This window comes from Camelus bactrianus, chromosome 10, assembly GCF_048773025.1.
Source record: "Camelus bactrianus isolate YW-2024 breed Bactrian camel chromosome 10, ASM4877302v1, whole genome shotgun sequence".
In the NCBI taxonomy this organism is placed as follows: Eukaryota; Metazoa; Chordata; class Mammalia; order Artiodactyla; family Camelidae; genus Camelus; species Camelus bactrianus.
In genome coordinates, this window is record NC_133548.1 from 2,384,781 (window position 1) to 2,411,048 (window position 26,268).

Consider the following 26,268-nt stretch of genomic DNA (forward strand, 5'->3'; position numbering starts at 1 on the left):
CCCTCGCCCACATCTCCACAAGGCCGCATCCTTCTCGAATTCCACCCTCAGCTCGAAGGTCATTTCCCAGAAGGCTGCCCCGCTCTGCCGCCCACAAGGCGACTTCTCTGCGGAAACTTCCAAGTTCCCAGGGCACTGGCTCTTGCATTCCTTCCATGCTAACTCGCTTCCCCCACAGAACGCAAGTTCCAGGGGAGGGGACAGTGCTGTTTGTCCCCGTTGCTGTGTCTCCCCAGAGCCAGCGTGCCTGCCACTCAGCTCCAGGGCTCGGGAGCTCCAGAGGCCCCTGTGGTGAGTGAAGGCAGCAGGGCAAACACCCCTGGGCCTCGTTCCTCCTTATTTCCAGGTCAGGGGAGGAACCTCGGAGAGGTGGCTGGGGTCAGTTTGGGAGCTGATTTCCATGGTAACCATGGTGAGGTCCCCGTCCCAGGCCTCCCGCCACGCCTGCTGCAGCTGAGCATAGAGGCCCTGCCCTCTGGGTGCTGGCCGGAGGCAGGAGGAGTCAGGCACCCGGAGGGTCTGCAGACCCTTGGAGGCTCCGAGCTGGAGGGACTGTCCACCTGACACTGGGCTGACCGCCCTGCCTACCGCTCTCCTCCTCCCAGGGAGAGTGGAAGGCCCTCGGGCGCAGGGAATGCAGGCCCCCGTGGGAGCCGGTCCCTCAGGGCGGGAGGGTGGAAGGAGGGAAGGAAGGGTGGATGAGGAAGCTGACTCCCAGGCTGAGCCGCAGCAACCAGGGACCACGCCCACGGTGGGCAGCTCTGCCGCTGTGCCGCATGGCCTGCTGGGAAGCTCCCTGGTCCGGGCCCCAGGTGCCGATGGCTCGGGGAGCACTGTCTCTGGGCCCAGCCCTGGGGCCCTTGGAGCCTGGACTCCGCCTGCCTGAGCCGCCCAGCGCAGTGTGCCTCGCCCTCATTGGCCTCCCTGAGCTCTGCTGGCTGGCCTGGCCCCACAACAGTAGCCGCCCTCCCGCTACCCTGGTTACTGGGATGGATGCTCATCTGCACACAGCTGGCCCTCAGCCTACAGTTGCCCAAATCCTTTTCCTGTGGCTGTAAATGAGGCCTTCTCCACTTTCAGCTGTGGCTTCACCTGGTCCTTACCATGAAGTCCAGGTGTCCAAGGGGACACTGTGGGGCCTGGAGGAAGGAATGGGGGCACCTCTCCACGGTGAGACAGTCCTGGCACAGCACGAGTGTTGGGGCCTGGGGGGCCCTGACATCAGGGTGTGGGAGCCTTGGGCATTTCTGCAAGAGAGGGGCCCCTAAGTAGGGGGTCATACTGGAGGCCAGGAAGCAGAAGAGGGGGCAGTGGGAGGGGGCCTGCTGGGTGTGGGTCACCTGGTACGTGCGCTGGCACTGAGCAGCCCTAGCCGAGCCTTGGGGGAGGGGTTTGCAGGCCCCAGCTCAGACCCAAGGCCAAACCAGCCTGAGGGCTGGGAGGGGTGGCTGACTCAGCAGGGACTAGGGTGCAGGTGTGGCTGGCTTCCTCAGGAAGGCTCAGCGCTCCTGGGGGCTCAGGAAACTCCTGCCTCTGCTTCTGCCTCTGGGGCAGGCAGTGTGACACCGCTGAGCCCCCCCAGCAAGCAGGAATCCCAGCCCTGGGGTCCACGTGCCCCTGCGAACAGAGCCCCCAAGGCCCCTGCCTCGGGGGATGCCAGGTTCTGTCCTCTGAGCGGCTGGGGACCACTCTTCCCCGTCAAGGGCACGTGGCCAGCCAGGCCCTGTCCTGGGCCTGCGAAGGGTCAAGGTGAGACAGTGCTGGCCTCCTACCCCTCCTCCTCCTCCCGGCCAGTCCCCTGAGTGGACCCTGACCTTGGCCTACCCTGTGGCTGCCGCTTTCAGTCATCACCCGGGAACAGCACAGCCCGGCTGATTCCCCCACTGTCCAAACCCCTGCGTACCCACGAGGCCCGGCACCAGTAGGGGTAGGGCCGGTGCCGCATTTCCAGAATGAATGAGCTCACAATGGCAAGGGGGCGTGAGGGGAGCTGGAGCTGCTGCGAGTCAGGGAGAAGGCCTGGAGGCCCAGGGAAAGTGGGGCAGGGGCCCTTCCTGCAGCCCTCCTCTGGGCAAGGCGGTGGCTGTCCAGGAGGCCGGGGGCAGACCCACCTCCCTGGCGTTCTCTGAGTCCCAGCACCCTCCTCACAGCTGTTCCAGACTCCTATGCCCCGCCTGCACCCCAGGGATGCAGAGCACCAAGGGGTCCTCAAGTGGAAAGGTCACTGCTAGTAGCCATCAGGGTCATGGAGACACACCCATGTGGTGTCTGGGTGCAGCCCTGCCTGGCAGCAGGGGCTGGACAAGCTGACCTTCGGGTTCTACCCATGCCCAGAAGCCTTCCTGTTAACTGCAGGTGCCACCTGGTCCCCTTCCTCCTGCCCTGCTGAGGTGCCCGGGCCACGTGGGAGGTGACGGGGGACAGCTGGCTCCCAGATTGCTCCCCCCTCCCTGGGTGGGCTGAGCAGGCTCCTGGGCTTCCGTTTCCCATCTGGGGCATGAAAGCCCCCGACGTTGCGGGGCAAAGGGTCCCACGTGGCGCTGGCCCAGAGCAGATACAGACTCTGCCCGACCCGGGCCAGCCCCGTGTCCCTGAGCATGAGCACTTGCTGGGGCACCTCGCAGGTGACGAGCTCTCTGATCTCGAGTCAAGGTCGACTGGCCAACAGCAAGGCCTGGGGAGTGGGCACAGAGCCCAGCCCGCCCCACCCCCACTGGAAGCTGCCTTCTGAGCAGTTATTTCCCTCAAACGCTGTCCCCTCCCTCCGCCCACAGATGCCCACCTTCAGGCCAGAACAATGGGATCCTTGTAAAGAAAGGTCACTGGTGCCTTATCGGGCGGGACAGGCAGGATGCTCGGCCCCTAACCGGGGACCGGAATCCGCCGGGCCCCCGCTCTCGGTGGGAAGGGCCGAGGCTCTGAGGAGGACTCCGACAGAATGGCAGACTCGCTGCACATCCCACTTGCAGGCGCGGAAGTGGAGGGGACGGTTCTGATCACGGTTCCCCCGGTCACCCCGCAGAGGACCGGGGACCACACGGAGCCGAGGAAAAGGTCCGGCCCTGCCTCTAATGGCTGTGTGGCCTCAGCTGGCCACATTTGTCTCCAAGCCCCTATTTGTAAAGGGTGGGGGTTGCTCTGAGTGGGAATGGCCAAGTCCCCTGCAGATGCCGAGACGGCGAACCCAGTGTGAGCCTGGTCACCCCCGGTGCCCACGGCTGCCTGGCTGGCTTTCTCGCCAGCGGCGCAGCAGCACAGCCGGCCCAGCTGTGCTGGAGGCAAGGAGGGCGAGGGCTCTGGGGCGGGCAGACGTGGCTCGGGCCGCCCGGGGCTTGTCGTTAACTGATGGGAGCGGCAGAAGCCGACATCTGGGGTCCAGCTGCCGCCACCAGCTACCTGCACTCACTAAATGGAGCTGTAAAAAGTGAGGGGAAGACGCTCCGGAATCCCAGATAAGCTCAGGATGAAGCAGTGTGAGCCATCTGCCTGGCCCTGCCTGCGCCCGATGGAGAGGTCAGCAGATCCCAGGGAAGGCCAGCAGCCACCACGTCAACACCGTACATTCGCATTCCAGACCCTCGCTAAGGTCCCAAGGCTAGTGACCGCTGACAGAACCCTCACGAGGGTCCAAAAACATGCCCTGGCTACTGTCCCCCAGCTGGACTGACCATCTGGGGCTCAAACGGGGCAGTCCAGAGCACCCTGGTGTGCGGACACGTCCCTGACACGCCCAGACGGGTGTTTAGCACCTTGGACGTGGGGCCCTCCTAGTCCCTCTGCTGTGCTGGCAGTCCCCGAGCTCCCCAGGCCCTTTCACACATATTATCCCATTCGATGCGATTCTTAGGACACCCGAGAACAGATCTCATCATCCCGTTTTAAAGGTGCAGAAGCCGAGGCCCCAGGAAAGGAAAAGACCCCCCTAAGGTCTGGTGGCTCGAGCTGCACCTGGGTCCCACGAGGAGGCGTAGCTTCAAGGCCTCAGGTGCCTCTGCACCTTGCAGACGGCCGGGAGCAGGGATAGCAAGGACGGCGAGGGTCAGGATCCCAGGAGAGCGGGTGGGACCTGGGCCGTCTCCAGAGGGACGTTTCCCAGACAGGCCGCCTCGGAGTGGTGCAGCCCTGGGGAGCGCGGCAGGAAGCAGCCTGCCCTGTTTGAGGGCTGGCGTCTGCCCGAGGCCTGCCTGGTTGTTCTCGGCTGACTCAGCCCAGCCACGTGGCTGTGGGTAGGGCCGGCCCCTGGCACCCGCCCACTGGGCCTCCTGACCAACACACCTGGCCAGCTGCACATGCAGGACCACGACCGGCCGGCCTGGGCACCGCCCACCCACCCCACTGCTGCCGCAGACCCTCCCACCCCATTCTAGGAAGCCTCAGCCACTGTGGCCTGATCGGATGTGGTCCCCGCTGTAGGCCTGACCCCACCCCATCCTTCCGACCCACACTCTGCCCATCCACCCCGTCCCAACTGAAAGGGGACTTTGATTTTCAGATGCAAACTGCATCCTGAGGGCCGTGCAGCCAGGCAGGGGCGCAGTGCAGTGGGGAGGGCGACGGGGAGGTGGAGTCAGGAGCCCACCGGGAGACAGGCCTGCCGATGGTCAGCCCCTGCCCACTCTCGGGCCCAGCATCTGAACCGGGGAGGTGGATTTGGGCCTTCGAGCGACCTCACGCGGGCTTCACCGCCCATGCTGTGGGGCTGACTGCTGACTTGAAGTCCTCAGCACGGTGGGGGGTCTCTCCCAGGGGTGCTGACGTCTCCCAGACTCCCCTGCTGGGGCTCCTGTGCCCCCTCCCCCAGGGAGACGCCCCCCAGGCCGCCACCTGCCTGGTAGTGGGGACTGATGGACAGCGGACAGGCTGCCACAGGGGGTGCTCGGCCACAGCTGCCCATCTTCCCCGGTTGCTGGGCTCAGCCTGAAGCGTGGGCAGGAAACTCTGAGAAGAAAAGAATAAAGCGGGCCAGGGGCTGCTGTGGCCTAAATTCACCTCCGTCTCAGTCCTCCCAGCAGCAGGGAGGCCGGGCGAGGGTGGTGGGTCACTGCTGACCGTGAGGGGAGCCTGGGGACTCGAGCGAGCCTGCACTTTACCCCAGACCTCTCCAGCCTCAGCCTCTCCCCTTGCCCACCTCCGTGAGACCTCCTGCTCTGGGGTGGGCGCTGAGTGGGCCTGAAGACTAGGCAGGTAAAAGCTTCAGCCCCTGGAGGAGCACACGGCCATCTTCAGCAAACAGAAGGAACCAAGGCCAGGAGGGCTGCCACGGGTGGGCGGGGCCAGGGGCTGGGGGTCCTGGGCAAACACCAGTCCTTGGCTGTGCAGTGCAGGAGTGGGCACCAGCAGGGACCCACCTGGAAGCATCTCTGCCAGGGATCTCTGTCTGCAGGGGAGAATCTGGTCCAGGTTCCCTGAACAGCAGCCACTACCTTGGACTGTATTAACAGAGGCTGAGCCTCAGAAAAAGGGAGGGGATGATTCAGGTGGACCCTCCCTGGTCGGACTGCTAGGTTCTGCTGTGTGCGTCTCAGGGAGGAGTGGCCCACAGGAACGCCCTGTGAAGGCCAGGGCAGTGAGCTCTCCCCGCGTCCTTCAGGCGATTGACAGCGTGAGCTCCAGGCAGGGCGGGGAAGGGGAGGCGTGGCGCTCGCAGCCCAGGAAAAGGCAGAGCACACACTGAAGGGGGTGGGCTCCTCAAAACACCTGGAAGCTCCCAAGGGGACACAGTGGTGTGGCATCCCCGTAAGAGGAGAGGGGATGTCCCTGACCCTCGCAGGCAGGTCTCCCACAGAGGTCACGGTGTGGGGTCCAGGGCTATGGGTGCAGCAAAGGCTCCCTCTCCCCCCACCTTCTGCTCATGCCTCTGCCCATGCCCCTGCCCTGACGGGTCCCTGGACTGAGGCCCCAGCTGAGCTGGAATTGGGTCGTGTATCCCCAGGACCTGTAATCCAGCACCTTGGCCACACTTGAGTGGGCATCACCTGCAGGGAACTGAGGCCTGCCCGGTCTACAGGCCAAGAAGGCTGAAGCACAGTGCGGCTGGGGCTCCACACGCACACCAGGAGCTCAGCCCCACAGGGAGGGACGCAGCCTCTACTTCTGACCTCCCACCCCAGCCTGACTGACCCGAGCTGGTTCTGTGTGCAGGACAAATCCTTCCTTTCACCAAGAAAAGGCAGCCCTCACTCACATGGCACCTTCACGGGCTCTCTGGTGGGCCGTCTTAAATGCCAGCCAGTCTGGCCCTGGGCTGCTCAGCGCCGGGTGGGGGGCACATGTTGGCACGCTCTGGGGAGAGGAGGCTCTGATCTCGCAGGACCACTCTCAACAGAGCCCGGTCCTGCACTCCTGAGTGTGTGGGGTCCATGGAAGTCCGATGCCGTTTTCCAGCTGGACTGTGCCCAAGGCTGGCTCTGGGACACAACTGAGCATAATTGCCACACAAGGTCCACCAGCTCAGCCTGGCCTCGGGGTCCTCTCCAACCAGAGAGAGGGGCACTGAGGACACAGCCCAAGCCTGGACCCCTGAGGACGGGCAGTGTCCTTCCACCCACCCAGCTGCACAGCACCAAGCCAGCGACTGGGGGCCTGGCTGGGGCGTCCCGGTTCCCCTAACCCCCGGACTTGCAGCACCCCACAACTGGCCGTGGGTACTCGTTTCTGAGACCAAGGTCACAAGAGGAGCACCTGTGTGATGGTCAATTTATGGGGCCACGGGAATCCCAGACATTTGGCCAAACATGATTCTGGGTGCATCTGGATGAGAGTGACATCTGAGTCAGTCCACTCAGTAACAACGATCTTGCTCCCCAGTGGGTGGGCCGTGTCCAATCAGGTGAAGGATGGGCCAAATAGCTCAGAAGGCTGACCCTCCTTGAGTGAGAGGGAATTTCCTCTGCCTGATGCCTTCGGACTGGGGCATTAGATTTTTTTTATGCCTTCAGACCCAAACTGAAACATCTGCTACTTCCCTGGGTCTCAAGCCTGCTGGCTTTCTGAGTGGGACTAAACCACAGGCTGTCCTGGGTCTCCAGCTTGCTGACCCACCTGCAGATCTTCCTACTGCTCAGCCTCCGTGATGGTGTGAGCCGATTTCTTATAAGTCTCTCTCTCTCTACGCATATGTGTTTATGTATATATACGTGTTGTACACAGGTACACACGCACTAGGAACCTGACCAACACACCTGGACGTGAGGCTGTTCCCTCCTCGTGCCGCGATCACTGACGAGGGCCCAGGGGGCTGTGATGAGTGCACAGGTGTCACAGGCAGCCCCAGCCACTCCCCTTCTCTGTGCCTCGGCTTCCTCGCCTGTAACAGGCTGATGATGGTGCCCCTCACAGGGTTATGGAGGAGACTGAGTGAGACAAGGCTCCGGAGGGCTGAGAACAGTGGCAGGTGTGTTGATCACCAACAAACGTGAGCTGTTACTGTTCGCAGCACAGAGCTCTGAAGAGAGAGGCCTGACGCTGGGAAGGCAGTGATGCCGGGGCCCCAGACCCAGTACCAGGCCAGGAGGAAACGGCGTAATCCCCTTTCCGGAGCCATCCACTGGGAAACCAAAACTGTCTGGCGGAATGAGGCTGAGGGGCTCCAGACAGAGCTGGGAAGACCAAAGGGACTGCAAACATCGCCCCTCGGGGCCATGGAACAGAAACTTGGACGTCAGACGTGCCATGTGGGCTGCGGCTGGCACCGCAGCTGGTTTGCTCCACGGCTGGGGATCCGGGCTGGTGGACGTCATGCGGTAATTATGCTCCAGTGACGTCCCAGAACCAGCCTCGGCCACACGGCAGGTGGGAAATATCTCGCAGGACGACACGTGGGAACACTGGGCGTGGGAGCTCCGCGGACCCCTTTCCCGGCTCCACCAGGCACGTGCTGCCCCCTTTCGTTTGGTGTTGACATTGCACCCCCCAGGGCTGAAATGGAAAAGTGTGATCACAGGTCTGCGTTAAAATAACTAAACTTATGCCAAGAACCAACTATTTAAAATACACACTATAGAAGCCACGCATCCCAGGGCCACCTGCTTAACCTACAATTCTTCTGCTTCCTCCTTAATGCCCAGCTGGCTTCAGACTCCACAAAACCCCTCCCTGGCCTCATCTGGGTCTGGGTGAAGCCCTCTTTTTCAACTGCCCCTATCCTACAGGAATCTCTCCTCTGTGGGGACCGAGGCTCCAGATCTGGGGCCGGAGCACCCATTCTATCCAGGACGCAGCCAAGGACTGGCCTGGGAGCCACCCCCTCTGCTCCTCGAGGCTGGAGGGGGAAACGGAGCCTTGCTGGGAATGACCGGTCTCTCGGGACCACTCAGCCTTCAGATGGGCAAGTTTTCCTGCCCCTCGGAGCCACAGAGGACTCACTGAGTGGGAGAACGCTGCCCGAGTCCGATGCTCCAGGGGCAGGTGGGACATGACTCTCAGGCTCAAGCACTGGAGACTGAAACCTCAGGCGTCCTGCCCCCACCTGCGAATGGCTGGCACGTGGCTTCCCTTAAAAGAATCTGCACCGGCTGGGGGACATGGGCTCCTGACATCCGAGCCCCGAGCACCGGGCCCAGCCCCTCGGCACCCTCACAGCAGGGCCTCCAGGAGGCCTGGCACTCACTCTTACACGGCACGGGGGGCGGGGCTCACCGGGGCTTTGTCGCAACTTGAGTGCGTGGAGGGGGCCTGGCTTCACGGACGTCCGGGGTGAATACACCCTGCAGGTATAAACTGAAAACTCCCCATTCTCGCACAGAAGCAGTTCCCACCAGTGTGCATCCACCCCTGAATTGCGTCCTGTTGGGCACCCGATATCAAAGGAGTTGGGTAGGGGGTGGCGGGCACCACGCCCCACCCCGTCCAGGGCATGGAGGATCCTGGGTCTTCGAAGCAAAAAAGACCCTAGGCGTTCAAGCGCTCCATTTCCCCGTCCTCTCTCCATTTCACAGATGCAGTCACTGAGGCCCGGGGAGTGAGCTGAACTGCCCAGGGCCACGTGGCTGGTTGGCGCCAATTCCGTGACTCCCAGCTCACCCAGGTCAGCCGCTGCCCACTGCCTCCTTGCCGCAGCCCCGGCCTTCCAGGACCCGCAGCCTGCAAGACCCCGGGACCCCTCTGGGTGGACGGGCCGCCCTCCTGGCCCCCAGGTCCTGTGCTGGGGTGGCTGACTCCCGCCACGCCTCCTGCAGCCTGATCCCTTGAGCACCTACTGTGTGCCGTCCCACTGCCCTCGCCCTCCTGCAGGGGGCAGGTTTTACTGTCAGGTGGGGGTGGTCTGCACTTCTCCTGCCTGGAGCCAATGGGGTCTTCACGCATGGTTCCCAGTCCCCCTGAAGCCTCCAGGTCGAGGCCTTATTCACCACTGACAGGCCAAGCAGGCAGCTGCTGGGGCGGGAACGGGAGCGCTGCCTTCCGGGCCCTTCTGGGATGACCAACCGGCAGCCCCCGCTGCCCCCAAGTCAGGCTGTGGGCGGCCCAGTCACAGCCCTTACCTGCCCCTCCCCAGTGGCTTCTGCGGAAACCGGTTCTGTCACCAGTCATGCGTCTGGCGGAGAAAGTGGCCCTGCCAGTTGGGTGGGACCAGGCTGCTGCTGGGAGGAGTGCCCCCTGCCTGTCCCGCCGCAGTAAGGACAGTCCAGAAAGGTGACCTGACAGCTCAGGGATGTGGTCCCCGAGCCTGCAGGCCTCCTAGCCCTGCCTCCAGCCCCTCTGCTCTCTGGACTGTCCCGGCCCCAAGCAAATCCCCCTGGAGGGTGACCGGCTTCCTGGTGAGAAATTCAGTGTGACATCGGCCTGAGCCATGAGACATGGGGGCCCCACCAAGGGCCCCGAAAGAGACCAAAACAGAAATGAGCAGGAAATGCAAACACGTGTTGACAAGCAACGTGCACGCGCGTTCCCGACAGCCCAGAAGCAGAAGCGGCCCAGACGACCAGCGGCTGAGCAGTGGATAAGCAGCCCGCGGTCCGTCCGCACAGCGGAGTACCACCCGACTTGAAGAGGGGTCAGTCCTGAGCCGCACCACCACCAGGAACCGTCTAGAAGGCACCAGGCAGAAATAGTGACGGATGCTGTTTCTTTAAAAAAAAAAAAAAAGTCGAATTTTCATGACATCGTATTCCCACTGATCACAACCACAGCGGCCAGCGACCCCGCCAGACTCTGGCCAATCTCGAGTTCCACGTCAAGGACCCACAGCCCTCTTAATGGGAGTGTGGTCAGCACGCCCACCCATTCTACGGGCACCGAATGGCAGTGCCCAGCTAAGTCCCGCCACCGTGGTTGTCCAGTGGAGGCACTGAGGTGGAGAAGGGCCCAGAGACCCTCACAGCCCTGGGTCCCCGAGGTCAGGTCCTCCCCAGAGCCATCAGGGCTGAGGCACAGCCCCCGGGGAAGGGTGAGAGGCGGGGCTTGTGCTCCAAGTTCTAAACCTGGGCCTGTCCCTGGCACACTGGTCACACCATGAAATGACAAGTCCCAAGGCATGAAGGTGCCGTGTGAGCACCAGGTGACAGCTAAAAATGAGACCAAGAGTGGCGGGGATGCAGCGACCATGTGGAGGCTGGCCCTGCGTCACAATGTGTCTCTCAGGGTTGGGATGAGCTTTATGGACACCTGCCTGCCAGGCCGGGTCCAGACAGCCCGCTGCCCCTGCCTCTCCGCCTGCCGTCGGGGACGCCCCAGGGAACCCAGCCTGCCAGTCAAACGCTCTCTCCGCCCACCCCTCATTCACCCTAAAATGCTTCCTCTTGGTTTCGAGGGACAGCCCCAGCCCAGCCCCCAAGGGCGGCGCCCAAGGGAGCTCCCCAGCCCCACAAGGGGGTCACTCTGGTGCGTAAGAGGGGTCCACATGCAGAGACCACAGGGCCACCCCATCCAGGCTGTCCTTCCAACTGGGGCAGGAGGTTTGACATCACCACCACCCCGAGTGGAGGCCAGTGCCCGGTGACTTTACCCGGCAGGACCTGGCCCCAGGAGACAGAAGGTCTCAGCTCCCTCCCCCTCTGGAGGTGAGAAGTCACGGTCACCTGCTGGCTGGAGAGGCAGCTGCTGAGGGAGGGCTTCACCGGGTTCCCGAGGCTTCTTGGAAAGAACTAACAAGAGGGGCTGGGTAGGTGTTCCAGGGTGGCCGCAGCAGAGGACCGCACGCTGGGAGTTTAAACAGCAGAGACAGATGGTCTTGGGGTTCTGGGGGCCAGAGCCCGGAACCAAGGAGAGGCAGGGCCGCCCCTTCGGAGGCTCTGGGGGAGGAGCCTTCCTGCTCGCCCAGCTTCTGGGGGCTCCAGGCATCTTGACTTAGAGAAGCCGCCCTCCCACCTCTGCCTCCGTCTTCACATGCCCCCAGCCAAGTGTTCGTGTCTCAGACCTCCCTCTCCTCTCCCGTTTCTCTGAAATCACTGATTTAGGGCCCGCCAGATAACCCCGGATGACCTCAACCAAGACCCTTCACTTAATTACACATGCAAGTTCCTAGTTCCAAGTAAGGTCACATTCACGGGTTTTGGGGTTTGGACTGAGACATCTTTTGGGGTCACCATTCAACACACCACGGAGTTTCTGGGGCATCCAGCTCAGCCCCGCTGAGAGCTTTGGGGTGGGGTGAGGGGGGACTGCCACGTTGCAGCCACCATGGGAAGGTAACACAGCGGTCCCCGTGGCCTGCAGGAGCCCCAGTGGCCCCCAGCCCCCTGCTTGCACCTGAGCAGGCCCCTTCTCCTCACCTGGGCCAGGCTGATACCAACCAGCATGCCCCCATCCCATCACCCTCAGCACGGCCGCCTTTCACCCCGTTAACCCTTTGATTAGGCCCAGGCCCCTGATGCAGCCTTAGCCCCTCCCACCCCGGCCCCTCCACCTCGCCACCTCGCGGTCCCCAGAGAGCCCTTGGGAGGTGTCAGCTCTTCTGCACCTTGGCAGCCCCGGCACCAGGTTCCAAACACCAGACCACTTCACGCCTCCCTGCCTTTGATCTCCCGGGATCCCGGGGCCAGCAGTGCCTCCCTGCTGCCCCACACCCTCCTCCTGGCACCTGGCACTGGCCCCAGCACTCAGCTCAGCATCACCCCCAGCACTGGATCTTCCAGCGAGCCGGAACTGCCCCCTGCATGCTGGGCCCGGCCATGGCTTCTCTAGAGCTGGGGGGCTCCGATCTGGCTCCAGCCCAGCACTGGCTTGGGACCCTGAGGCTGGGAATGGCCATGTCCTTGCAGCCTGTGCGTCCCAGGGTCCTGCCAGGAACAGCGGTGCGCTCTTAGGGGCCAAATTCTCCAGGAGATGTCACAGACTCCTCAAGCCCCCACACCCCGAGCCAACAAGAACCGAGCCATTCAGAGCACCGTGCACATTTTACACGTGAGGCCAGCTCGGGGAGTGGGGGAGGGGGGGCGCGGCTGACCAGGTCTGGAAGGGACGCAGGCCTGTCAACTTTCTAGGACTGGTGGTGGTCCGTCGTGTGATTTCTTTATGTTGTTACTGGAGGAAAGTCACACGGCCCAGGGGTGCTCCCGGACCACTCGGGTGGGCTGGGCTGGGCTGTCCGGGGACTCACAGTTAGAGGGCACGCTCTGAACGTGGTCACCAGGTGCAGCTCTACCTGTGAATCGAGGACGCGGAGGGGGCACTGCCCACGGCCCCACCTGGGCGGGGCCAGCCTGCGCCCTCGGCCCTGGAGCAGGCGGCCTCAGCCTCTGCAGGGCCCGGGCCAGGAAGGCGAGGACTGCAGGGCATCAGGGGAGGGGGATTGCCTGTTTGCTCATGTGCCCCCTCACCTCTTCCTGCCCCTCCTGTTCTGCCGAGGGGCTGGGAGTTTAGACCCAGCTCAGCTGAGAACAGAGGGGCCTTTGCTCTGGTGCCCCCACGCCCGGTGATGAATACAGACCGCGCTCCTCAGAGAGGAGACGGGGTGCAGGGTGGGCAGGTTGAGGCCTGGAGACCAGGCGGGGAGTTGGGTCCAGGCCCCAGTTCTGCCCCTGGGATTCCCCTCTCCCAGGCTTCAGTTTTCCCAAAGGCAAAACCAGAGAGACAGACGTGTGGGCTGAGCCCTTCCCCCAGCTCCCAGTGAGAAGAACGATCTGCGGGGTCACAGGAAAGGCGCATCTGTGCAGACGGTGGGCACGTGTGACCGGAGGGGGACTCACCCCGTACCCCGGCACTGGAGGTGGGTGTCACCCTCCTGCGGAGCCCCGACAGCCTGCCCTTGGGGAGGCTGTGAGGCCTCAGCGAAGCCTTCTCCACTGACAAAGCCCTGCCCAGGGGCTGCAGCGGCGCAGGGTCTTGAGGGGCCCAGGTGACGCAGGCAGAGACCCTGGGAGGAGGGGCGCTGGCCGCAGCTCTTGGGGGTGGACGTGTTCGACGCCCTGTGTCCCCAGCAGGCTGAGCACAACTCCTGCCTCTGCCAGTCAACCTGACCTGACTGAGCGCCCATGCGGGCCAATCACAGCCCAAGGCCGGTCCAGGGCGACAGACAGGCCTGCTCCTCAGGCAGAGGGGCCCCGCTTTCAGGCTGCTCCCCTGTGCCCTGTGGGTCAGCCCGGCGGACATCCTCTCAGGGCACAGCTCTGCAGGTAGGTGGATGGATGGACGGACGGATGGAGGGCAAGGTGCAAGGCCTCTCTGGAGGCTAGTCTGTGGAGGCTAGACACGAATCAAAATGTCAAGCACTCATGTCTCGTAAGCCAATGATCCAACTTCCGGAAATTTACTACAGAGCGTAAAATCCGTATAATCGATATCTGTGCCAAGAGCCACGTGTGGGAGGGTTCGCTCTGCGGCGCTGTTTATGGGAGAGAAGATAGCCACCCACAGGCAGGTGGCAAGTGAACGAAGGGACGTGGGTGCAGCAGATGCTAAACGTGGCCACAGAGTCCACGCTCCTGCCACGGAAGGATGTCCAGAGCGACTCCAGGGCATAGCGATGGAAACGATCAACCTGCGCATGTGTAAACCAGCCTGTGCAACGGGGGCGTCTCTGTCTCGTCTGCGTCTCCACGTGAGCAGGCACCGCTTTTACTGCAGAAAACGCACCCAGCAGAGCCCTCGCAGGCCGAAAACAGGAAGAAACAAGAGATGCTGGCCTCGTGGGGGACAGAGGAGATCTGGGCCCAGACTCGAGGGAGACAGTCTTCCAAGGGCAGGTGGCCCGAGGGCCTAGGAGGAGCTTGAAGACTGAGGTCCCTCCCGCCCACCTGGACCCCCTCTCTGGGAGCTGACACCCCCAAGCTGCCCCCATTTGCACGTCCCCTACCACCTCCAGGCCAGAGTGGATCAGAGCCTGCTCTCCAGACTCCCACGGCCACCCCAGCCTCCCCTAGAGGCCCTCAGTTCCCAGCACCCCCAGCCTGGATGGTCTCCGGCCTGGGGCCACTCCCCTGGGCTGCTCCCCTGGTTTGAGCTCTTCGTCACCTGTTCTTCGCACGACCCCCCAGTTCTTAGAACCTCTGCTGCGGGGTCTCCACCGTTCCTGGGGCAGGACTCCAGGGCGGGGCACACGGCTGGTCCCTGCTCCCTAGTGCCCAGGCGGCACTCGGAGCTCTAATGAGAATGCTTCCTGGGCAGGGGCATCTGACCCTGCGGGATGTGTACACACTTGGTGCTCAGTAACCAGACTGAGCTTTCCCTTCAGAGCTGCTCCTGGAGCAGGCCCCGAGGGGCCGAGAACAGACTGGGGGGACCAGGCAGACGCTGGGGACCCATGGCCCGGAGCCCACCCCGGGGCTCTGCCAGGTAGAAAGCAGCGCCCGGAGTCTCTCCCGGGGGGTCTTTGGGGAGGGTGGGTTTGACCTCTCTGGGAACTGCTCAAGGTCAGGGAGGTGTCCAGGATATGAGCTTCCAGAATCTCCCCACTGCCTTCTGCTCCCCAGTGCTGCGTGTGGGCGCCCATGGGGCCCTGTCCTGGGAGCCCTGCACAGACAGACCTGGAGGGGAGCCTGGGGGAGCCCCCCCATGACATGCGCTCTGCCGGCAGTTATAAAGACGGGCGATGAAAGAAGGAGAAAGCGGGGGGAGCGGAGCAGGAGGTGAGCACAGAGCTCTATTTTAAGCCCGGCTCAGGGAGGTGGGACACTGCCACGTCTGGGGTTGGCTCTGGTGGCAACGGGGCGTCAGGGGAGCCTGGGTTACACCATCATCTCTGCTTTGTGTGCATTTCACTTTTTTCATGATACAGGTGGAACAAGGCAAGGCTTAAAGCATCCTCTTGAAGGTTTAAAGGGAGAATTTTATAAAAGCCCTAAAACAAGAAGAAACGCACCAACATTAGAGCCCGGTGCCCCAATCCGGCTCAGAAGTTAAAAGGCTGAAAACAAGCGGGCGCCTCTGAGGGTGCTGGAAAGGCGGCCGCCCGCAGTTCAGAGCTGCCCACGGAGGAGAAGCCAGAGCGCCCCCGGGACGGGAGGGTCAGAGGTGCAAGGCGAGGCCGAGGCCGAGGCAGCCAGGTGATGGGTAAGTGGAGACGGCCACCATCCCCGCCAGGACTCTGCTCCTCGGCCCTCCCTGCCCGCCAGGCTGCCGCGTGGCTGGCTGCACGGCTCGAAGACTGGGCAGCCTGCGGGGATGGTTCACGGCCCAAGAGCAGCGCTTGTACCCACTTCCGCCGGGTGCACGTGCAGCCTACCCACGCTCCGAGTTCTGCATCCTCCGGGACCGTCAAGGAAGCAGCCCTGCCAACAAGAGGTGAGGCCACGTGCTGCCCGGGTCCGACCACCAGTGGGTTGGGTGACATGAGCCCTCAGCCCTGCTCCAGCATGCACCAGGTTCCCCCAAGGCCCGGGCAGCCCCCCACCCTGCTCCCTTTCTTCCTCTGTGGTCATCAAGACGGCCCAGCTCTCGCTTATGGGACAGCAAGTGGTCACTGCCCTGGCCAGGCGCCAGGCAGCTTGGGGCGCCGCTGGTCTGTTCACTGGGCACTGCCGAGTGTGCCCTGAGTGCCAGGGGCTGGCACACAAGCATGCGAGGCCCTCGTACTCCCTTTCCACCCTGACTGCTCACCACGCACAGACACACAGGCACACACACACACACACACGCAAATCAGGGATGACGCAGGTGTCTGAACCTAACCAGCCGCCGTGCCCCATTAGTGTTGCCCAGGCTTCCGAGTGGACCCTCCTGTCCGGGCTGTCAGCACACCAGGACCAGGGCTGCAGGACGAGGGGGGACGAGCCGGGGGCAGCTCCCACCACAGAGAAGCAGCCAGGAGTCCCTCTCAGGAAACAGGCCTGAAGCCCCTGGGAAGGAGACGGTGCTTTTCCCTTCTGAGACGGCTCTTTTCAGAGTGTTTTTTGGTTCCCGTGTAAACACAGGAGACGCAGGCACAGCTGTTTTCCCCAGGTTCTCACCCCAGGGCCTGGGGCCAGCTGAGACCGGGAGCCCCTAAGGGCGGAGCGATGACCAGGCTCGGGGTGGGCATGCCCGGGGCATCCAGGCTTGGCTGGCTGCTTTTGCAGGACACAGGACGCAGGGAGCCGTGGGCTGGGAGGGGCTCACGTCTCAGGGGCAAGTCAGCGGCCAGGAGACCAAGGACCAGGGGTCCCATTCTCAATGCCGGGGCCAGTGGTCCATGCCCGGTGGCTGTGCGTGCTGTGAAAGATCACTGCACAAATGCCGGTGCAGGGGGAAGAGGACACAGCCCCTTCCCTGTGGGGGACACCCACGTTCACTCCCAGCTCAGCCCCAGCTGCCTGGGCACCCAAGCCGTCCTTGCCTCTCCAGTGGCCTCAGTGATCCCGTCTGTGAGCTAAGGCAGCCCCCTGACCCCACACCCAGGATTGCTGGGGAGACAATGTGACTGTATCTGTGACGTCACCCCCACGTCCCCAGAGCACCATTCCCACTCCTTCCCACCACGTGGTCAGCCAGAGCCCAGCTTTAACCGCCTCTTCTCCAGGAGTCACAGCAAGTTTCAGGTCACTGCCTGCTGCGGCCACCTCATCCCGGTGCAGCAGGCTGGACGGTGGTTCCTCCACAGGTGTGTCGACCCCCACACCCCAGGCCCTGTGAAGGCGATCTTTGGAAAGACAGTCTCTGCGGATGAGACCAAGTGAAGATGAGGCCGCACTGAAGCAGGGTGGGTCCTGGTCCAATGACTGTGCCTTATATGAAAAGAACAGGACACAGAGGGACAGGAGGCCAGGTGACCACAGAGGCAGAGGCTGGAGGGACGCAGCCCCAAGTCCAGGGATGCCTGGGGGCCCGGAACTGGAAGAGGTAGGAAGGCTCCTCCCCTGGAGACTTCGGAGGGAACCAGCCCCGAACACATTGATTTCAGACTCTGGCCTCCAGCACTGGGAGAGAACCAGTTTCTGTTGTTCTAAGCCGCCCAGCGTGGTCCTCTGTTATGGCCGCCCAGACACTTACACTGGGGGCTCAAGGCTGGGAGCTCAAGACTGGCCTGAATTGAAGGCAAAGGACGCTCCCAGGATGTGGCTGAGGGACGCTCTGCCACTGGGCACCGCCGAGACGGGAGGAAAGTGACTGCTCCACACGGCAGCCTGTGCAGACCCTGAGCAAAGCTGACCCGGGTGCCTCTTCCCTGGCCCCCGTCTTGGGCATGTCCAAACCCTGCCCCCAGGATAAGAGGGGCTGAGGGTGAGCCAAGAACGCCTCCTGGCCCAGGCCCAACGGGGAAAGCTGGCGCACCTTGGAGAACGGCCCCTGACCCAGCAAACGCCAGCCCGTCCCTGCGGAGGGGTCTCCAGGCAGCGCGGCGATGCCGTGCTGGGCAGCTGGGTGGCCCTGTCGCTGGGGTCCCCTCCCAGTCTCCGAGCGGCAGGCTCTCCATCCCACTCTGTCCACTCCTACAGAGGGAGGGGCTGGCTCTCAAAGCCCCGGCATTGGCCACTGACGCCCCCCTGCCTCCGAAATGAGCACATCGCTGGTTCCCAAGACGTGAGCAGAGACTGGGTGAGACTGGGTGGCACAGGGAGGCGTTAATCATCGCTGGTCCCACTGGGGAAGCTCCTCTCCTTCCAGCCTCCTGACTACGTCACGGGAGGGAGTCTGGGTCTTTACTGCAGCTGCATCACCTCTCGTCTCTCTACTGACGGAGGTCGGGCGGCCGCGGGCGCGAAGCGGCTGCAGACGAAGTGAGCTCGCAGGCAGCGCGGCCGCGGCTACAATTTTATCAGCGTTTCGCGCTGGCCGAGCACGTTTCTGTATTACCGGCTATTTATTACACATGATGATGATTTTCTAACTGCAGTGACAATTTAAAGTTTCTCTTAGATACACATTTCCTGTAGTAAAAAGTGAGTGGACTTAAAAAGTCACATTCTAGGAGGGGGAGGGTATAGCTCAGGCGTAGAGCGCATGCCTAGCATGCCGGAGGCCCCGGGTTCAATCCCCAGCACCTCCACTAAAAAATAAATAAATAAACCTAATTACGTCCCCACACCCCCACCCCAGAAATAAATAAAAACTTAAAAAAAAAAGGCCATGTTCTAAAACTTGACACAGGAAAACCACAATAGTGGAAGGCGGGGAGCTGCTCCCAAAACACCAGAAGCTGCCCAGGCCGGGCCTGTCCTAGCCAGGAGGCCCCTGTGCTCCCTTCGGCTGGATTAGGGCCCGGCCTTGGTTGGTGCTGGCCCCATTCCTGGCGTCCCACCCAGAGCAGCTGCTTTTATAAACTTCTTTTATTTGAAAATAAAATGTAAAGACAGAAAACCAGGCAGAAGGTCGGCTTTTTGAGCTTTTGAGACAAATACTCTGCAGCGGTCACCCAGGTCAGGCCCTGAGCCAACCGGCCGCCCCCTGGAGCCCGTCTGGGGCGCGCCCAGTCCCGGCCCCCCGGCCCTCCCTGACCCTCGCTCCCTCCATCCTGATGACCTCATCATCCAAGGTGCATCCCTGGGTCCACCCTCGGGTCCTGCCTGCTGAGCCTCTCATCTGCAGCGCCCCTCCTCCCCTTCCCGTGCCTGACTGAGGCACCAGCGTCCGACCTGCAAGGGCCTCTGAGCCCTCCAGCTGGCGGGGCCCGCGAGGCATGGGCCATCTCTGAGCTTCTGCGCCTGAGAATGGTGCTGCCAGGTGCCTCGAGGCTTGTCCTGAGCGTGAACGGAACAGGTGCCTGTTCTACACCTGAAAGTCGGGGTTCGAGGGGACACGCGATACCCACTGGCTATTGCTAATAACTGTGAGGATCCCTCTTGGGATTTGAACGAGCTGCAGAGCACAGCCAGGCAGCCTCTCAGCATCTCAAAAGATCCCACTGCAGTTCTGCTCATGACCCCCTGACACAGCGCAGGTCCTCCCTCAGCGCCTACTCACTCTTGGTTTGCACACATTTCTAACAATCTTCTTCTTCATCTGGTTTCCTACACAAGGGTGCACCCAAACCAGAAACACATTTTTTTTCTAAAAAGGAAATAACTGGCAACCCCTCCAACAAGAAGTTTAAGAGAAGGTGTCTGGGGCCACTGAGCACAGGGACACCAGCCCTGCACGGGGCAGTGTCCCTTCAGGGGTCACAGTGGCATCATCAGGTAGGAGACCACATGGCAAGCTGGCCCCAGCAGGTTGCCTGGGGCCCCACCAGAAACTCGGCACTCCGGACCCGGGCCGAGAAGTGATAAATGGCCACGTCGGGGAGAACAGGCCGGCTGGAAATAAACAGCATGTTCCCTGTGCTTGCGAGATTTAAAAATAAACCGAAAAGCAGACACAGTTTAAAAATAATGAACGGGGTGGAGGACAGTCATTTGCCTGGGTGTCTTCCTCCCATCATTCGTTAAACTGCAGCTTAAAAATCAGCCGCCAGCCTGGCCTGCAGCTCCGGCGGTCAGCGGGGACACGAGCTGGCGGGGCAGCTCCTGAGGGACCCACGTGGTGTGGAAGAAGTCTTTTTTCCCTCTCCTGCTGCATTTGGAGGCCTCAGTAGTGCTCCGGAGAGTGGAGATGCTGTAGATGAACCCCGGGAGGTCAGCCCTGCTGGGGGCCCCAGGGCCCACCGCCGCCTCCTCACAGCGCCTCCGCTCTGCTGAAACAGCATCCCTTCTGTAGCTGAGGACCTGCTCCTCCTCCCGAGCTCAGGGCCGAGGTCTCCACGTGCCCCACGCCGCACGCATCTGTCAGGTCTGGTGACAGGGAGGGGCGGGGGACCCCTGGGGAAGACCCTCGCTGGCCAGCTCCCAGGACTCAGGATTATTGGCACAGAAAGGTCTCTGAGCCTCGGGACAAACAGCCCACTAGTGCCGCATCCCCTTCACCCGGCTTGAAGGAAAGGTCACGTTTGGTTTCCCAGCGGCCACTGCGGACGGTGTTTGCTGGACTGGATCACAGGGCAACGGTGATGGGAAAGCAGATCCAGGCCCGGGATGCTGGGGCCGAAAAGGATGGCCCGGCAGGTGGGATGGCCAGTGAGCAGCGGGACCTGACGGCAGCAGGTTGCTGGCCCTACAAACCTCCTGCCTGATCGAACTTCCTGCCCACAGGTGGAGCTCAGACCCGGGAAAGTGCGACTGGGTCTGTGTGTGTGAGTGCTGCGGGGTGTGGGCCTCTAGGCTCCACCCCAGGTCCGGGCACTGGGAATGCTGGCTGAGCCAGGGCGCCCAGGCCAACATAAAACAGCCAAGGTTCGAGAGGATGAAACCTGAAAACACACATTCGTGTGTATAAAACACTCTGCTCGCCTCAAAATCTTACTCCTGGCAAACATGTGCTCATAGGAAGTAAACGTAGAATTGTAGACCAGGAACCCGCTGATGAACCGTGCCGGGGGCCATGGTTATGGTCACTCCATTGCCCACTCTGATGGGCTGCATTGTGTCCCCAAATCCATATGCTGGATCCCTGGCCCTGGTACCCCAGAACATGACTGTACTTGGAGATGGGGCGTCTAAGGAGGTGATTGAGTTAAAATGAGGTCACTGGGGTGGGTCCCAATCCCCTGGGCCTGGTGTCCTTACAAGAAGAGGAGATCAGGACGCAGACACACGCAGAGGGGCACCACGTGAGGACGCGGGAGAAGACGGCCATCTCCACGCTGAGGAGAGAGGCCCCGGGAGGAGCCGGCCCCGCCCACCCCTGGGCCTTGGATTCCAGCCCCCAGGACGGGGGACAGTGACTGCCTGTTGTTTACGCCCCGTCTGTGGCGTCTGTTACAGCAGGCGGAGCTGACACATATACACACACGAGCAGGCTTACCGAGATGGACAGTCAGCACCCAGCACCCTTGGGAGAAGGGGCATCTCCCTGGTCACAACTGGGGAGTGGGGAGATGAGGCTTCTCTCCCAGGTTGGACACTGGGCACAGGGCATCCCCAAGTCCTGCCGGGGCCACCTCCCAGCTGCTAGATGCTCCCGGGGTGGCCTTGAGCACGTGAAGGGCGGGTGCACCAGTGTCATCAACGCTGTTTCGCACCCAGGCTCCAGGGGACCACACAGCCAGGCCCCAGCCCTCCCGCCCGCCGACCTGCTTCCCCGGAGCAGCTGCATGGAACGCCGCGGCCGGGGCCCTGGCCTGCGCAGTCCATCCTTGGCACCGTGGTGCTGTGCGTTTTCACTGGGGGTGCCTCTGTGCTCTAACCAGCTGCGGGCAGAACCTGCAGACCCCTCGGCCAGACCCCGCCCCTGGACCCTTGTCATCTCAGGATCAGCCTGTTCCTTTCCCAGCTTCGCTGAGGTATAATCAGCAAGGCAAAGGGTAAGATACTGGAAGGGTACGTCATTTGATTTGATACACGACCCACTGAGGAAGGATTCCTCCGTCTGGGTCACCAGCACACCCACCAGCTTCTGTATTTATCTGTTTTCTCTAGTTCCGCTCTCGGTGAACTTCAATTGTACGACACTGTTACCAATTACAGTCGCCGTGTTGTACACATGGCTCTTGTTTTTAGTGAACAGAATGGGCTGGTCACCTTCAGACCCCTGGGGACTGGGGCAAACATCTTTGTATTGTGTGTTTGGGGAGCAGCCGTTCAGCCTGTGAAGGCAGAGCGGGGAGAAAGGCTTCTCCCTCCAGCCGGATGGATTCAAGAGGACAGACGCGGTGAGCGGGCTCCCGAGGCCAGGAGAGCTGACGGACGTGCTAAGAAAGTTCATCCCGACCCCATGCAGCGTGTGAGCTGGGAGCCTTGCTCTCCCAGGAGATGCAGCCCCTGCCCACCCACCCCCCGGGGGGGCCTGGGAAGAGCCCCTCACTCTCACTCCCGTGAGGAGCTTTCAGCTTCACACTCACTGGGTGTCTGTCCTCAGCCCTGCTGCTCAAGGGGAAAGGCCGGCTCCCCTACGTGTGCCGGGGCACCGGCGGTGGGCCCGCAGCCACATCTAGTCGGGCTGCTCATGTGCCCACCCTGGGACCCCCGGGCCCCACCGCAGGCCCATACCCCTGAAGAGAACCCACCTCCCGCCCCAGGAGACCCAACACAAAACACGCTCCACAGATAAAACGGAAACAACCCGACACCCTTCAACAGGGGGATGGAAATAAGTCGTGACTTATCTATAGAAAGCAAGGAAAATGAACGAGAAATTGGCACTTGTAACCGCACGGCTCAAGAGACATTGTCAAAGGCCGAGTGTGAGGGTTTCTGCACCTCCTCTGTGACTCCGAAGTCACAGGAAATGAGCAGGGGTGTGCAGGGAGCGCTGCAGTCACACGACATCTGTCACAGGGCCAGAGGAGTCTGCATCTGCTTGTGGATTCATCCATATATAGCAGGAGCACGAAAACACACTGGGGACGAGAGCTGGGCATCCGGGGGTGGGGTGGGGACGGCGGTCAGGGGCTGGTCCTGAGCTGGAACTTTCGACTCCTTGGCCTGAAGCCAGCAGAGCCAGAAGTCATGACCTCGAAGGACTGGTTTTATTTTTTGGTGTGGTGCCCGAGTGTCAACCTTTCCCAGTCATTAATCATTAATCAAAGCTTTAATTCATGATAAGGAGATGGTCCCTCCCTGCTGGAAGGGCTGGAGGATCGGCAGAGCCTCACCCAGACCAGGGCCGTTTGGCTGTGGCATCTCTGGGGGCCAGCTCTGCGCTTCAAACACATCCTCCTCTCGCCTCCGAGGCCAGCACTGAGGTGGCCCATTTCACAGATGGGAAAACTGAGGCCTGGAGCTTAAGGGACTTGCCCAGGGCCCCCTGGCTAGTGATGTGTCTGAGTGGGAAGGGGCTCCCACTTGGTGTTTGGACCACTGAGCCCACGCTCAATCACCACGCTGCCAGGCATCCATGTGGTCAGACAGGTCACTCCAGAGCCCCCGTGGGAAGTCAGGGCCACCTCTTCTCCAGGGACAGTGCTTACAGACTTGGGCATCCGGCTTAACGAGCTCTGGCAACCCGCCTGCCTCCGCCTAAACAAAACACCCAAACCAGACAAACAGAAGCAGCAGCTCACTGACCCGCCAAGAAAGCGGGTGACATCTCCCAGCCAGTGGCAAGGCGCGAGGGCTTGGCCAGGGGCCGCGACCCGAAGGAGTTGGGCCAGCGGCCGGAGACCTGGCCCCGGCCCGTGAGGAGAAGGGACGGTCTTGATGGAAGAATGGACAAAGAAGTGGTGGCAGCCGGGGGGTACTACTCAGCCACGAGAAACGAGGAGGGCCCGCCGTCTGCACGACGCGGGTGGACCTCGAGGCCTGACGCCACGTGAAGCAAGGGGGGGAAGAACGAGACCGTCCGCGGAACATGAAAAACAAGCAAAACCCGAAATAAATGGCCAAACTGAACCACAGCTCCAGAGAACAGAACAGCGGTTACGGGGGAAGGCAGGAGTGGGACTTGGGTAAAGGGGGCTGACAGCATGGCGACGGGCGGGAACGCCTCTCGGTGGTGCGCACGCGGCAGTGTACACTGAGGTGGAATACAATGTACAGGTGAACCTGCAGGCTGTTACGAACCAACGTTGCCACAATTAAAAATATTTTAAAAATTAAATGTAGTGTATTTCTGGCAAAAAGGGGGCAGATAAGGGGTGAGGTGGGCGCCCACCCACAGACAAGGTGCCACCGGCCCGGGGTGCGCTCCCCAGACGTCTGGTATTCCCTGCACGCCACCAAGTGTCACCCCGCCACGGGGGCTGAGTCAGTGCCCCAGACGGAGCCAGGAAGGGCTTTCCAGCCAAGGATCAGCATATGCTGAGGCAGAAAGGTGCTGAGTGACATCGAGCGAGCACCTGGCCTTCTGGGAGAGCAGAGCAGAGGACGGCGTTCCGGCCCAGGCCTGAGAAACTCTCACTTCTGATCAGGCAAAGGAAGCCCAGCCCAGCCGGCCCCGCTCTGGGCAGCTGGGAGGCTCTCCCTCAGGACGAGGCTGGGCTGTTGCTGACGGCGGCACACGCCGCCAGGGAGGTCTGCGTGGGAAGGAAGGCTTGCGCTCGGGACTCGGCGGGGGCCCGGCGGCGAGGCTGAGCGCTGAGCCTGCCCCGTGCAGGGAAACTCTAAGCCGTCTTCCTGGGAGAATTCTTACATTTCTGGGTCAAGGTGTCACTTCTTGCAGCTCCAAAATCTCCCAGCCTCATGGGGCCAAGCGCTGGGTCTCTTCCCAGCAGCCTTTGGGGTCCTGCCCTTTGGGACTTGCCCGCAGGGTCCTGCCCTTCAAGGCTGGCTCCTGAGGCTCAGAGGCAGCATCGAGGCCTCAGAGCGGGGGCCACTTGTGCCCTGATGCGGGAGCCCAGACCAGAAGCCCAGTGCGGGTGGGCTGCAGTGGGAGGGGGCTCCAGGAGCAGCGGGTGGAGGATGCCAGGAGGCCACCAGGTCCCGCAAAGGGCTCGCGCTGGGCGGCCTGGAAAGCCCTCTCCCCGTCCTGCTCCAGGACGGCAGGGAGGCAGGGGTGAGGGACCGAGGGTGGCAGCAGGCAGCCGCTTTGGTGACACGAAGTCCTGTGTGGTGCCTGAGGGGAAAGGGGACAGATTTCTAAACATTGGTCTTGTGGCCTTCACCCTTTTAAAAATTAGTGGCAATTTTTTTTTCCGTATAAAATTTGCTGGGTACCTTCAGGCTCTAAAACAGCTGGGAGGACCTGAGCCCTCCAGAGAACCCCGGCAAGGAACAGGGCATCTGGACTCTGGTTCCCGGTTTGGCACTGCCCATCAGGGGCGGAGGCGGGGGTGGGCGGAGACGTAGAGCACAGGATGAGGGATCTGGGAGCCTTAGGGGGAGCCTTATGGATGGGGACACTGAGGCCCGGTGAGGACAACACTCTGGTCTTGCCATTCTCTGGGCAGTGGTTTCCTCCCGGCTCCAGTGGGAGCCAGGTGGACCCTGTGAGCTTTGGGGAGGGGAGACAGGAGGGCTCAGGTGAGAGTCTGCACTCAGTCTGAAGCCAGAGAATGAAGAGGCAGAGGCCCCTTCCTGTGGGTCAGTTTGCACCCAGGAGCCTGGCACATTGCACAGGGCAGCTGGGGCTGGGCTGGGCTGGAGCGCTCAGTCCCGGGGGCGGGGCACGCCCTATGCAGATGTTCATCTCTGGGCTTTATTTAATTCCGAGTCCCAACTGCTCCCCCACCCCCCAGCACCTGAGGCCCTACTGTGTGCCTGGCCTCGGGCTGGTAAGGTCTGGTTCTCCCCCACTAGGAGCCAGACCAGAGTCACCAGCCTGCGGCCGAGGTCCCCCAACGCCTTCGTGTGAGACCATCTCGTGACTTCTGTGGGCTGCTGTGGGCCCAGCTGTTCAGACAAGGAAACACAGCTTTAGGAGGTAAAGAAATTGCTGGCCCTGGGACCAGGGTTAAGGATCCCTGAGACTTTCCCTCTGCCTGGCCTTCAAAGCCACTGTTAGTCCTGATGCCATCGCCCCTCAGACCCTGGCCAGCCTCTGCCCTGTCCTCCAGCCCCAGGTCTGCGCCAGGGCACAGGAGCCCTGCACAGCTCATCCAGCCCAGCCAGCAGGGGGAGGGGACAGGGTTACGCAGGAGAGCCTGTCCCATTCCTCTGGGTGGCTGAGTGCTGGCCAGAGGGGGCCTTGGTCAGGGCCACTGCAGATGAGGAACCAGAGGTGTCTCGGTGGGCGGGGGCTCTGTCCACGGCCGTCCCCGGCCCTATTCTCGGAGCCCGGCACAAGACAGCCACACTGGCATGTAGGTTCCTGGGAGGTGTGGGGCTCCCCCATCCCTTGTCTTGGGGTGAGGAGCCTACAGGCCCAGTGCCCATGGGAGGACCAGGGTGGCAAGGGCCCCAGACCCCTGGGTGTCACCCCAAGGATGCCTGAGGACTGACAGTGAAGCTTGCCCCACCCCTAGCCCAGTACTCGCCCAGTCACGTCTCTGAAAGCAGCAAAGGCATAAAAGCACATCCCGGAGACGTGTCAACACATAACCACAAAGGCCTCTTCTCTTCCCTGGGCTCT

The 26,268-nt window shown here is 62.1% G+C and overlaps 1 protein-coding gene across 11 annotated transcripts in view; it reads right to left on the reverse strand.

Annotated features, from left to right (window-relative positions):
- Positions 1-26,268, reverse strand: part of OSBPL5 (oxysterol binding protein like 5) — a 64,609-nt gene that overhangs the window by 33,630 nt on the left and 4,711 nt on the right. For 7 of the 11 annotated variants that reach the window (XR_012509484.1, XM_074371507.1, XM_074371504.1 and 4 more), the window contains exons 2-3: positions 7,182-7,917; positions 4,829-4,938 (exon numbers count right to left, since the gene is read on the reverse strand). The exons of 1 other annotated variant lie outside the window; for it this stretch is intronic. Coding sequence is in view for 8 of the 10 variants with exons in the window: in XM_074371507.1 (XP_074227608.1) it covers positions 4,829-4,894 (66 nt within the window). In the remaining 2 variants the exon portion in view is untranslated. Of the gene's footprint in view, positions 1-1,103; positions 1,248-4,828; positions 4,939-7,181; positions 7,918-8,637; positions 8,655-26,268 lie in introns of those variants that run through there. 3 more of the 11 variants (XM_074371503.1, XM_074371510.1, XM_074371508.1) reach the window with 3 other exon arrangements.